Below are 14343 nucleotides of genomic sequence, written 5' to 3'. Positions count from 1 at the left end.
TTTCTTGAATCCCAAAAGGATTTAGAGGTGTTCTTTCTTTCTTTTAATAAACACAGAAGACACAGCAATTTCTCTTATTTGCATAAACCGTTGTCGTAGCACATTTCAGCAACAGGGCAATTCAAAGTGCTTTACATAAAACATTAACGAGCAGTTAAAAACAATAAGACATTTTTTTTTATAAAATACGAGAATAGACGTTACAGTGCAGTGTAAGAAATTAAACATTAAAGAGCAATTAAAAAAGCAGATAAAATAAGAGATTTTGGGCTGCTAGTATGGGATAATGTATAAGCTGTTCTATACACGTAATCCACCCAAAATCCTTGCCGTTCCCAGAACGGGCCGGTCCCACCGGTCTTACTTTTTAACTCTCTTTTATTTAAAAGAACTGAGAGTTGCGGCGGACCTACAGTTTTCTGGGAGTTTGTTCCAGATATGTGGAGCATAAAAACTGACTCTGAGGACAGCAAGCAGACCTGTCCCAGACGACCTGAGAGGTCTGGGTGGGTCATAGTGTAGCAGCACATCAGAAATGTATTTCGGCCCTAACATGAGGGGTGTGTGTGTGTGTGTGTGTGTGTGTGTGTGTGTGTGTGTGTGTGTGTGTGTACCCCTGGTTGTCTCCCTCTCAGGAGAACGTGATGGGCAGTGTGGAGGTCGGCTGTGAGGGCAGCTGGCTCCCCCACCCTGAAGAGCAGCTGTTCCTGGATCAGCTCTTTGCCTACATGGAGCGCCTCGGCTCGCCCATCCACAAAGTCCCCAACCTCGGCTTCAAGAAGAGTGAGGCTCTCTTTTCTTTTTCTTTTTCTCTCTGTACTTACGGTGGAGGTTATACGCAGGGCCTTGGCGACAAATGCACAAACCCACTTGTGGGTGGGGGTTTTGTGACATCCCTGAGACTGTTATACATGTGTTTGTTCAATGTTACCGTGCTGCACCTTCGCTTAATGTGTTCAATAGAGCTGGTCGCTTATGGAAAAAGCCTAGTCACGATTATTTTGGCCAATATTGAAATCACCATTATTTAACACGATTACTCATCTTTTGGAAAGATTTTGCAAGTATTGAACTTTAAAAAACAAAAAAAACAAAAAACAGTGAAAGTTAAACAAATCAACAGTGATAAAAAAACAACAACCTTGAACTGTGAAATTTCCCCATTTGAATCCCCCCCCCCCCAGAACACAAGATAAAATGATGTGAAAAATAATCGTTTTTCTTGATTACTCTGTTTTTGTGATCATTTGGAGCCGAAATTGTTACCGCGATTACAAAGTGCTTTACATGATACAATTGTTAAAATAAGACCCAAGCAGTAAAACGAGCAAGCAAAAAAGAAATAAAATACTAGAGCCCGACCGATAAAGGATTTTTAAGGCTGATACAAATATTTGGTGATTTAAAAATCTGATATTCCGATATATCGGCCGATATAAATTTTTATTTAAATCCAGAAACTTATAACAAAACAGATTTCCCTAACATTAGTTATTTGTAGTTATTTATGAGTAATATAGTTATAATATGATAATGCAGTTTAAAAATAAACTTGTTTGCTTTATTGTTACAACAGAAAAGTGAGTGGTCTTTATAGAGTGTGGTCTAGACCTACTCGATTTGTAAAGTGTCTCGAGATAACTCTGTTATGATTTGATACTATAAATAAAATTGAATTGAACAGTGGAACATCAAAATATATTAAAGTTCTGATAAATAAAATGTATAAAAATACAAACTTAAGATATGAAACTTAAAGTCCTTTGAACAAAAACACAAACAAAAATCTGTTGCCAGCAGGGAGGCTGTAGAGCGCCCTCTGGTGGACAAACTATGCAACGCCAACACTCAGAAAATTTATTTAACTTTTTTAATATTCATTTATCGGCCATTATAAATACCGATAGTTTGGAAAATGCCTAATATCGGCCCGCTGATATATCGGTCAGGCTCTAAAAAATACCACTGGCTATGAAAACTTTGAGGTAATCACACAGCCCTAGTATTGAATGTGCTCCGTGTGTCAGGAAACAGACGGCTGCATCTCAGAACTCCTGCTCGACTGGTTCCTCGTATCGGTGTGCTGTTCCGGCTTTAGATCTTCTCTCTGCTGCCAGATGCTCTTTCCCAGTTCCCCAACTGCACAGAATCATTTGAATCATTTTAAAACTGCGATAACAGCCACCTGAAGGCAGCATCAACAAATCGCGAAGACATTACTTGAGAGATTATTAACATGTAAAACGTTTGACGTCACAATCTGATCACCGCAATTCACTTCCACTACAAGTTCATAAATGATAATGAATAAATAATTTAAATGGTATTATTTTCACGTAATTATTAATTGTATTATTTTTTTAAATTCTTAATATACACTCCTGAAAGAGAATTTTTGACAGCATTGCGTTTAATATTCTTATCTCCTTTTGTCTTAAATGTATTTAAATCAGTCTAGCATATACTGTATTTTATGGTTTCACCATCAATTGAGTTAGCTTATTGACTTAAAATATAACAATCCCAACATATATTATGTATAATCATACCACAACTACGTAAAAAATGTTCCATTAGAAATATGAATGTAATGTTTTTATTATATATACTTTATGCTATTATACTTATAGTATTTTATCGGAATGAATAGTTAATTGAACTCGATATATTTTATATCTGTGGAAACTTTGGCATCTGAACTAAGTTTAGAGGCGCTAAATTAAAAATAGCTTTTAAAGGTGGAGCTGCCAGAAGCCTTTGTGTGTCTGAAGACGTGAATATGTGGCAGCTGAAATCGTGTCTGATCATTAAAATATCATTGGATCTGTGGCCGGGTTGGATCAGTGGTACAACAGGCGCACATATATCGACTGTTTATGCCTCAACGCAGAGGTCCAGGGTTCAAATCCGACGTGTGACAAATTCCCCCTCTCTCTCCCCCCTTTCTCACCTAGCTGTCCTGTCAAAAAAAAAAATCTATCTATCTATCATTGGATCTGATCTGGTTCATCATAATTAACCCTTGTGTTGTCCTCAAATTTGACCCGTTTCCAAAGTTTTTTATATCAGAAATATGGGTTTCTTTTAACCCAATTGCCCAAAAATAACCTTGATGCATGGATGTTCTTTGCAGGTGAAATTAATGATTGGTTTCATTGAACTTTGGGTGTTTTATCCAATTTTATAGCATTTGAATTTTTTTTTTTTCAAAACTAAACTTTGACATGTCTGTGATCCACGCTCTGATCTTAACTATTAGTCAAAATAATTTATAATTTCTGCTTGTTTTAAACTCAAAAATGAGGTAGAATGTCATATAAATTAGCTCCATTGACCATGGATTTAAAAATGAAGCCTAAATTATGTGACAGAAAGCATCAGGAAAAGTGACAAAAAGGGAAGAAAGGCCCAAAAAAGGTTTATTTTCAATTTAGAATCCGAAGGCCAACACGTTTATGGCCGGCGAGAAGACAACACCAGGGTTAAAGCAGCAGTCGAACCCTGAAAATATGAAATCGTGCACATTCAAAGTACTTTGCAGGTTTTTATCAGAACGCATTTGTTTAGTCAAATTGAGTGTTATCACTTCAGAATTACAACTTTTGCCTGCTCTGTGTTTCACGTTTGCATGTCCCGTCTGCCCTCTCTCTCTCTTCAGTTGACCTCTTCCTCATGTACTCTGTGGTCAAGCGGCTCGGAGGCTACAAAAAGGTGAGTCCCTTCATGTTGCTTTATGGCGCTTACCCACTGCTAGTGCCAGCTCTGCTCGGCTCGGCTCGGCCGCGGTGCCCCGTCCTCCTTTCTCCATTGCAGATTTAGTACCGCCTGGCAGCGTGGCTGATCGCCATAGCGACGCCGCAGGAAACTGCCGTGACCTAACTCGACACACACACACACACACACACACACACACACACACACACACACACACACACACACACACACACACACACACACACACACACACACACACACAGAACGTGGAAGGTGTGTTGTTTTTGATTCTCAGCATGTGGCTGTTGGCCAGAAGACACATTTAGTTTCAACAGAAGCTGGCGGCGGCGGCAAAAAAACAAAACACAGCTGGCTAAACTATTTAAAAAAGGCGGGTTTGTTCAGGACACCCCCGTCTGTCGCTAGGTGACGCAGTGATTAGTGACGATTCTCTCTGACCAATCAGTAGTCTGCTTAGAACATCGACAGAGGTGATCCTAAAAACGTACCTGTTGGCAGGTACCGGGGACTTTTTTTTCATAATGGAAAACCAAAAAAGGCGAGGAGAGTCGAGCAGGTACCATGTGATGGAAAAACACCATTAGTTTATGTAGCTCATCTTTACTTAGGGGGATAGTTTGATATTTTGGGAAATTCTTTGTTTAGTGGGGAGAGTTATTTGAGAAGATTGAAACCACTTTAAAAGGTGAATCCGAGTGCTCTTGACATTTGAGAAATTAAAGGATCAATTCATCCCCATAATGCATCCCCATCATGGCTAAATCTGGCCAAAGACTTTTCTTTTTCACCTTTTCGTGGAACCAGAATTGCGCCGTTGAGCTAAAAAATGACAACAATCAGTTAGAGACCGACGACCTAAAACGGAAACACTAAATATATACCAAATTAGGGCGCCCGGGTAGCTCAGTTTGTAGAGCAGGCGCCCATATATAGAGGTTTGCTCCTCGACGCAGCGGCCCTGGGTTCGACTCCGACCTGCAGCCCTTTTCTGCATGTCATACCCCCCCCCCTCTCCCCTTTCATGCTGTTCTCTCAAAATAAAGGCCTAAAATGGCACACAAAAAAATCTTGGAAAAAAATAAATTTCATTCTAAAAACAAATGAGAATGATTTAAAAGAGCACAGCGTGAAACGGGAACGTGTCAGGAAACAGACGGCTGCATCTCAGAACTCCTGCTCGACTGGTTCCTCGTATCAGTGTGCTGTTCCGGCTTTAGGTCTTCTCTCTGCTGCCAGATGCTCTTTCCCAGTTCCCCAACTGCACAGAATCATTTTAAAACTGCGATAACAGATTTGTTTTTTTAAGCCACTCTTAAGTTTTTTATACAAAATACATAAAGTGTGTTGATTAGGGATCTTTACAGGTGCTTGTAGGTGGGTTGTGTTCCCTTTGGACAGAGCCAGGCTAGCAGTTTCCCCCTGTTTCCAGTCACTACGCTGAGCTAAGCTAACTTACTGCTGGCTGTAGCCTTTTACATTTACTCTCATACATCTAACAGTCTGCCAGAACTAAATAAGCGTATTTCCCAAAACTATAGAACTATTCCTGTAACTACAATGGAAGCACTCCAGATTTATCTAAAGGACTCGCAAGATGATATTTATGATGTAATTAACTAATAATTAACTATAACATTCTCTCTTCAGAAGCTACGGCAACAACCGTTAAGATTAGGGAATAGTTAAAGGAACACGCCAACTTATTGGGACTTTAGCTTATTCACCGTAACCCCCAGAGTTAGATAAGTCCGTACATACCCTTCTCATTGTCATTCTCGTGCGTGTTGTAACTCTGTCTGACGGCCCCACCGGTAGCTAACCCTAGCACAGATCCTGGAGGTAACCGGCTCCATCTAGCCTACTGCTCCCAATAAGTGACAAAATAACACCAACATGTTCCTATTTACATGTTGTGATTTGTATAGTCACAGCGTGTACAAATAACAAGGTCACATGAGACACAGCCATCTTCTAACCGTATATAAACTGGGAACTATATTCTCAGAAAGGCGAAGCACTGCTACTCTCTGCTCGGGGCTTCTGAGGTGCTGCAAGCAAATCACTCCGCCCAAGTAGCAGAAGTAGCAGTGCTTCGCCTTTCTGATATATATCAGATTTTGCGTAATTTTGCTTAACTTCCGGCCATAGCTGTATCCCTTCTAGCCACAACCCAGTTTGCCCTGTTTCCAGGCTTTATGCTAAGCTAAGTGAAGCCAAGTGGATTCTGGAGCCTTACATTTGCTCTACAGACATCAAACTGTCCGGCAGAAAAAAAAATAAGCGTATTTCTTTCTAAAAGTAGAACTATTTCTTTAACTACAATAGCAGCACTCCAGATGTATCCAAAGGAGTCCCAAGGTCAATCCACTATGCAACTGTTACTGTTAACGATTGAAAACATTCTTGGCTTTGAGTATTTTCAGTACAGACAAATCAGTAGTACATTTTTCATTAACTGTAACACTCGACGGTGTAAAATAACATCAGTCTCTTCAATGAAACCGTGGAGTTCTGCCTGAAACATTTCTAAGCGGTTTACAGTAAATAAACGTAACAAAAGCAGCTTTAGAACAAATTTCAACAGGCAGACGGGACAGAAACGGGAGGTATAGTTTGAGCTCAGTGCTGCTCTGTTTCACAACAAAAGGCCCGTTCACTCGTTCATTTCACCCTCTGTGCTGAACTGAGCCTTGTACTGGACAATACTGTATTATACAACATAGTGTTACACCCCTGATGGCTCGCTGTATGAGGTATGTCATTGTTTCAACTCCACTCCAGCACTTAAAAGGAAAAAAATAAAAAATCTGGTTAAAAATGAATTCCAGCCAACACATATTTTATTTAAATTAATTTTAAATCATGCCTCGTCAGTAAATATGTTCCATCTGCGGACTCATACAAAGACTCTTTGTCTTAGAGATAGACTTTAACAACAAACTTGGGACTTATTATTACGTTATATAAATGTATTTGTTTCAGTAAACAAACCACAACACACATCTGTTTGTTGCGTCATGAAGAAATCAAGAAATTAAGGGTTTAAATGAATAACTTAAAACAAGAGAGAACTAGAACAAGCACGGGGTCTGTTGCATTTAAACACTCCAATTTTAGCTTATGATTACATATTGTTGAATATCATTTTTCTCATGTTTGAATGGTGAAGAAATGGGGACAGTCCTACCAGCACACATGTTTCTTTTCTGAAGGATTTCAGGAATTCACAGTGTGTGTGTCTGTGTGTCTGTGTGTGTGTCTCTGTCAAAGGTGACATTGGACCGTCTCTGGAAAATAGTTTATAACGAGCTGGGAGGATGCCCCGGCAGCACCAGTGCTGCTACCTGCACCAGGAGACACTACGAGAGGTCAGACAGAAACTCTAAACCCACCCCTACCCCCCTCCCCCCTCTACCAAAAACCCTAAAATTTATAAAAATTTATAAAATAAATCTCTTCGGCTAAAACAAAGCGTCCTAATGTAAAAGCAAATGCACTAAGCGTCCTGTGACTGTGTGTGTGCCAGGCTTATGCTTCCTTATGAAGAGCACCTCAGAGCAGGAGGAGCCGAATTCAAAATCCCAGAATCCCCCATGCCTCCGAAACCCAGAGGGATAAGAGGAAGGAAACCACTTCAGAGAGGCAGAAAACCAGGACCCAAAGCCAAGGACAAGAAGTTGACAACCCCTGCTGCTCCTCCTCGTACTGTAAGTGACAGACCAACGCTAAACAATATTTCATTTCATTTGTTTGTCATTCGTTGCTGCACATTCACACTTAAGAGGCATTTATGCTTAGAGCTTTTGCCGTAGCCTACGTGAAGTGGCCAGAGGTTTATACTTGTGCGCTGGTGTCTGCGTTGTTCTAGCGTATCTCTTTAAGAGAATAGGAGGGCGTGTGTGCGTGTGTGTGTGTGTGTGTGTGTGTGTGGGTGTGGGGGGCGTTGTGGTAGAGCAAGCGAGGGAGTGTCTGAGATTAGCTTCGGAGAGTACCGACTCAAGAGGCACAGTGGGAATGTTGAGAGGGAGAACTTGGAAATGAGTAGGGGGAAATGCAACGCTACCAAGCCCCGGGTTAAGCGGAGCGATGACAGTTGCTGCGGTCTGCGCCGCCACGCCGTTAGTTTTTGAGAGGTGCACGTCACGCTCGGGTCGATATCTACATGTACCCACGGCATCAATTTAACGCACAACCGTAAATTAGGCTTAATTTGACCTCCTGTTGTCTCTTTTCCTTCGCTGCCAATTTGCACCGTTCTCTATTTTCTTCCTTCAGAAATCCTCGTGTTCCTGGCAGCTTTGGCTTTTTAGTTCAGGTCTATGAAATTATACTTTAGACATTATGACTCTGGATGAGTTTTAGAAACAATCATAATGACTATATAATATCTGAATGTACCTTTTTTTTTAAATTGCTTCAGATTGAAATTTTACCTTGATAAATCCGCAGACATCCGGCATGTAAACAGGTCAACTGTCACATTCACAAAATATCCTAAGGCTAAAAGAAGCTCCAAACTTTTAGAAGTTTTTGCTCTAATGTTTTAGAATATAATAATAACTTTTAAAAGAGTATTTTGGCGGTGAGTTAATGAAGATTAAATCTGCTCACCCACAAGTCAAAACAACCCAGTAACACTGGAAATGGGCGCCCGGATAGCTCAGTTGGTAGAGCGGGCGCCCATATATAGAAGTTTACTCCTCGACGCAGCGGGCCATGGTTAGACTCTGACCTGCGGCCTACTTCTTCCACCACTGCCAGATATAGAAAGCAAGGGAAGTTTTTTTGATGTAACCCATTTCATTGCTGGTGAACTTAATGTGCGTTACGTTAATATGTATACAGCAATACATAAAATGTACAAAATGCAGTAAATACAAATTTCAACAGCAGCAAAAAAAAATAAAAAATCATCTCTCTGAGCAGATCGTCAACCCGAACGGCACCGTGGTGGTGAAGAGAGGCCGAGGCCGGCCGCCGGGCACGCGCAACAAGGCCACGCTGATCGCTCAGGCCAAGCTGATGGCCCAGCAGCAGGCTAAAGCCAGAGCAGCAGGCGAGTCGCAGCTGCACAGTCCTCTGCTTCCTGTCCGAGTCGGAGGTGGACCAACCCCCAGCAGCACACCCAGGGTAACGCTCAAACTCTACTCGCCTGCAGGGGAAACTACATTCACAGACATGGGTTTTTATTTTTGTATAATGTTTTTATTGATTTTTCATCACAAGTTCTCTTCCAATCCTGAAATGTCCTCTTTTAGAGTCAAGTCTGGCTACCAGTGTGTCTTTAGAACCAGGTGTGAGCCAGTTATATATCGATGAAATCAAACCCCTCTTAGAGCCTGGCCGATAAAGGATTTTTCAGGATTATATCGATACAAATATTTGGGGAATACAAATATTTAGTGATTTTTAAAAATCCGATATATCGGCCGATTATATATATTTTTTTAAATAATCCAGAAACGCGTAACACAACCTAAACAGATTTCCCTACCATTAGTTATTTGTAGTTATTTATGAGTCCTCACTAAATTAATAGCAACTTTGAGTCTATGAAAAGCGCTATATACATTCAATTTATTATTATTAAATTAATATGATAATGCAGTTTAAAAATAAACTTGTTTTATTGTCACAACAGAACATCAAAAATATATTAAAGTTCTGATAAATACAATGTATAGTTCTGATAAATGATGAAAATTACTAGTTCTGATAAATAAAATGTATAAAAATACAAACTTAAGATATAAAACTTAAAATCCTTTGAACAAAAACACAACAAAAATCAGTGTAGCCAGCAGGGAGGTTGTAGAGCGCCCTCTGGTGGACAAACTACGCAACGCCAACACTCAGAACATGGTTGAAGGGGGTTTTGTTCGTTTTTTATTTTTTTTCAAATATTCATTTATCGGCCATTATAAATGCCGATACCGATCGTTTAGAAAATGCCTAATATCGGCCCGCTGATATATGGGTCGAGCTCTAACCCTTCTCCTTGCAATTGTTATAATTTCTTGTAAGGATGAGAGTGCAGGAATCCCGGCTGGTTGGTTTTGCATTCACGGACATATTTTATAGTAATTAAAGTCATACTTCATCCATGCTTCATCTTACCAGTATGTAATGCTCACCACACTTCATGTAATATCACAATATTTTTTGCACGTATCATGTTTACTGTGAACTTCTGGACTACCCCTGATCAATATTTTTGCACACATTGCACCCAACCGTACAGCCTTCGTTCTTTCCCTTTCTTACGCAGTTATATTGTACATATTATAGTGTGTGTATATATATTTTTAATATGTTTATTGTATGCACCGAATTCACCAAGGCACATTCCTTTGTTGGGTAATAAATCTGATTCTGATTACAAGGTATTTTTGCCTTTTTTATATAGACTATGCAGAAGTACAATATAAACATGATTTACGTTGTGTTTTTTACGATAATAAGAACCTCCTTGTTCTTTTTCTCTCCTCCCTTCATGCAGCCCATCCAGCCGGCTATCCTCCCTGTCAACATGCCCCTCACCCCCGACCTCTCCCCCATGTCCGCCCCCTTCCTCCCCTTCCAGCCCAAACCGAAGGAGCTGAAGCCGGACCGAGGGGAGTCTGCGGCTCACGCTCCGGGCGTGCTCCTCTCCACTCTGCCTCGCCACTTCGTCGGAGGGTCTCTGGGCGGCTTCAGCCCCATCAAAGGCGTCTGTCCTCTGGACGTCTTCAGGAACCGCATCAGCCTCCAGAGAGGCCCGGAGAGCCCGGCCCTGACGCCCCAGGACCCGGCCCAGCACCATCCGACCATCTACACCCTCCAGCCCAAAATTGGAAGCCCGGACACGTCTCGCCCCAGCGGGGACCAGCTTCAGCCTCAGCTCCACCCGCTCCACCAGCAGCACAACCACTGCTCCGGGTGTAGCGTGGACGAGGCGGCCCAGAGAGGGGGCAGTCGGGACGCCAGGAACCGGCCTCCGTTGCCCCCTCTCCGGGTCCTGCCTTTGAACTTGGACTGCAGCGTTCAGGTGTGCCAGCTGATGAGGACTCGCCTGGGCTCGTCCCAGTTCCAGACCTTCACTCGCCGACTGTCTGAGGCTCTGTCCCAGGACCTGAGCCCCAAGCCCCCCTGCTCTCCCATCACCCCTCCCCCCGAGCAGGCGCTGCCACTCAACCTCAGCAAGCGCTTCGTGGCCAAGAGACCCAGCACAGAGGGGCCAGAGGCGGGCCTGGCAGCGATCAACGGGAACGCGGATCAACCGCCATCCAAGAGACCCAGACCCGGCTGCACGGAGCAGGCCGAGGACTTGGGCCCGGGCGGCCGGCCCAGCTCCGCAGGAAGCGAAGGAGGAGAAGAGCAGGATGTGGAGATGAAGAACCAGGAGGAACCCGCAGACCTGAGCTCCCCTAGCCGGATCAGGGCCTTCCTGCTCGGGCTGCCACCCTTCCAGGTGAAATTCGAGGAGGATCTGAACGGGACGCGGTTTGGGAAATTTCTTCCTCCAGAATCTGTGGCTGAAACCCAGAGGACCGAGACAGGAGAGGGAGGAGTGGCGGTAAAGAAAGAAGTAAAAGAGGAGGAGGAGGAGGAGGAGGTGGTGGAAATAGAGCGATGTGAAACTGAGAGAAGCGAGAAACTACAGAAGTCGGATCAGCAGGAGAAAGATCTCACCTGCCTCTCTGGCCCCGGTCCTGCAGAGCTGAAGAGAGCCGGGCCCTCAAACACTGAGTCGCACTGTTTTTAGCATTACTCCCTCTGTCGATTATTAGCAGTTTGTGTCGGATAAATCGGGGATTTGCCGCTTTTGGAATGTGGAAAGTCGTTTCCACCGTGGGCCTTTGGTGTTGGTTTTGGACGCCGGATGCTTTGCCGCTCGATCGGCCTCCGGTTAACGCCTAAATACTCCGAGCAGGGATGTTTCTTTGCTTCCTATTTGAGCAACATTTGAACTCACAACTTCTCTTTTTGTTTCCCATTTTTGTCTCCTTGTTGTTTACTGCCTTTTTTTTTTCTCCATCATGTCGTTGATGGGACATTGCAGAGGAATGACGACACTGAGACTCATGACAATCACAAATCGGTTTCTCTTCCTTTCTCTGTTGATTTCTGTCTCTTTAAGGTTAAAAAAACAGAGGAGTGAGACTGTGACTATTTAACAAACACTGCCATAACCCTCCATAACACTATTAACTCCACTATTCAATATTACAGTGAAATATTGAATAAGATCCATATTACTTCAAATAAAAAAAAAATATATCTATGGGTGATGCTATGCATCAATACTTCATAATTTAGCATCTGCAGTGTACTGTAGTTTGGTAGTTTTTGTTTTTAAATTGTACTCTACTTCTGTGGAGAGATATAGTTATTTTCTGATCAAGTGTCTGGATGTTATCTGGAGCTCCTCAGTCTTCACAGTATAGCTCGTTAAGTGAAGCCTTTCTATAGTCCTGCTCGTTAGCTAAAAATTGTATAAACTTTTCTTACACACATGTGCCTTAAGTGGCCTGCGATCTGTTTCATCGCCGGCTTCAAATACATTCGGTTAAAGAGATACCTTGATGTTGGACCGGTCTAGTTTTCCTTCACTCCTAACTTGGGCAGGGTGTCTTTGAAATATTGTTGTGGATACGATACCGGACATGTTACTTTGAGAAATATAATGCGTTTCCCACAAAACTTTCAACAAAAGAAGCCAAAGTCCTTACATTTTAATCTTAATCTTAATATTAGCAGCTGTACAAGAATGTGTCTGAATAAAACTGCTGCAAAAAAAGTATGAGTTTTAAATCAAGAAGAGTTAAAATCTGACCAGACATTCCAATGCCAGCTGACTCATTTCATACAGCACTAGTAAGAAAAAAGAAAAAAAAAAAGTGTTAAGTTTGGATACCCAGCCCTGCTGTTTGCATTGTAAAGGCCGCTGTGGCCACACGTTGGCGCCGTCGTCTTCATCGCTCCCACTGTTGAGGTTGGTCAACGGATAAGAAATGAGCACAGGAGGGACAACAGTGTGTAGAGATCCAACGTGAACATGTAGCCCAAACATTCAGACTACCTCAGGTTTTTCTTTTAACATTTCCACCAGCTTCATCTGTTTCGGGGGGGAGTGGATCTTATCCCATCATGCATTTGGATAGACGGCAGGGTTGGATGCTGGTCCATGAACACAGGCAGACTTACGATTTGCAGTTGGTGTTTGTAGAAGTTTGGGTCATTTCATGGAATTTGTTGACAATAATATAATGAAGTATCACCGGAATGATCCTTTTTTAATCTGCAATCTGTATCTGGATACGTAACACGGTGGGGGTGAACTGCTGGAGTGCCAGCCAAGAAATAGTCCGACACATAACCGCCTGCAAAACCTCAAATTGATGTTTTTACACTTTCGGTTTTGTGAGTATTAAAAGAAGACTGTAACATTTTAATCGGGGAGCTTTAGTTGTATTTAGTTACTTTGAACAGAGCCGGCCTAGCTGTTTCTCCCTGCTTCCAGTCTTGGTGCTAAGCTACGCTAATTTCATATTTAGCGTACAGAAACAAGAGTGGGATGGATGTTCTTATCGAAATCTCGACAACAAAGCAAATATGTTAATGAATGTTGAACTACTGCTTGAAAGCTTTAGTGTGTAACTTCTTTAATTAATAAAACGCCTGTTTAGAATTCCAGCCATTGCCAAATGAGCTGCTACAAAGCTAATAAAGACCATCAGCTCCACACAGCTCTCTCTGGATCTCTGTGTGGCTATGTTCAGAAGATTGTGTCTTCCTGCAACAGTGTTGTTGTCATCACTTAGAATTCCTCATGGGGGAGACAGAAACTACGCACTATAGCTTTAAGAATGCGGCCAAACGGTACATATGTCATTTACACCTGGCGAAGATCTGATATATTCTGATTGTTGTATATACTATATATACTGCTGCGTTTATATCAATTCTTTCTGAAGCTATCCAGATACAGATTGTATATTAATACCAGATGAAAATGAGAAAATCAAACCTGCAGCATTCACCAAAGAACGTGTTTCCGTTTTCCACTTTAAACCGATCCACTGCTTCCCCCGGCTGCTTCTTCTTCTTCTTCTTCTAAAGTGGCGACACAAAACACGACTCCATCTCTTGACAAAAAAACTTGTGTAGCTGAAAAAAAAACTTTAAAATGTCAAGGTATCCCTTTAATCGCAGCCTTTTTCTTCGTCTCGGTTTGTTTCGGATTTGCACACCTACTGTAACCACGTGCTTCATTTGTTTTTCCATATTTATATTTGCCATGTTTAATTTTTTCCTTCCGCCAACATTTTTTTTGTTATTTTATTAGTAGTGGAATCAACTCCGACACCGAAAATAACTGGTGCTGGTGCTGTTTATTCTTAGTTCTGTAGCCATATTGTTGTTTTTTTTAATTGATAAAGCTGCAAATTCTTTTCATCTCAGCAAGTCATTGAGTCTTGACTTCAGTCTCAAACTGCTTTTTTTTTCGCCCTGCTTTTTGAAACAAGTTCTGACGTTTCTCACAGCACGTGTGTTTGTCCAGAGAGAGGGTTCTAAGAAAATATTTTAAAGAACGAAATTAAAAGATAACATGACTTGTTATGAAAA

General features: G+C 41.9%; 1 protein-coding gene across 1 annotated transcript in view; it reads left to right on the top strand.

Annotated features, from left to right (window-relative positions):
* zgc:77151 (uncharacterized protein LOC337153 homolog) overlaps positions 1 to 14343 on the top strand; it is a 44587-nt gene extending 30244 nt beyond the window's left edge. Inside the window, exons 7-12 of the mRNA XM_039777606.1 lie at positions 636 to 783; positions 3659 to 3711; positions 7006 to 7103; positions 7262 to 7442; positions 8662 to 8865; positions 10235 to 14343. Of these exons, the coding sequence (XP_039633540.1) occupies positions 636 to 783; positions 3659 to 3711; positions 7006 to 7103; positions 7262 to 7442; positions 8662 to 8865; positions 10235 to 11479 (1929 nt within the window). The 3' untranslated portion in view covers positions 11480 to 14343. The remainder of the gene's footprint in view (positions 1 to 635; positions 784 to 3658; positions 3712 to 7005; positions 7104 to 7261; positions 7443 to 8661; positions 8866 to 10234) is intronic.

The sequence above is a fragment of the Perca fluviatilis genome, chromosome 16 (genome assembly GCF_010015445.1).
Source record: "Perca fluviatilis chromosome 16, GENO_Pfluv_1.0, whole genome shotgun sequence".
Classification (NCBI taxonomy): Eukaryota; Metazoa; Chordata; class Actinopteri; order Perciformes; family Percidae; genus Perca; species Perca fluviatilis.
Note: the sequence above shows the minus strand (reverse complement) of the source record. Positions and strands in the feature narration are given on the sequence as shown.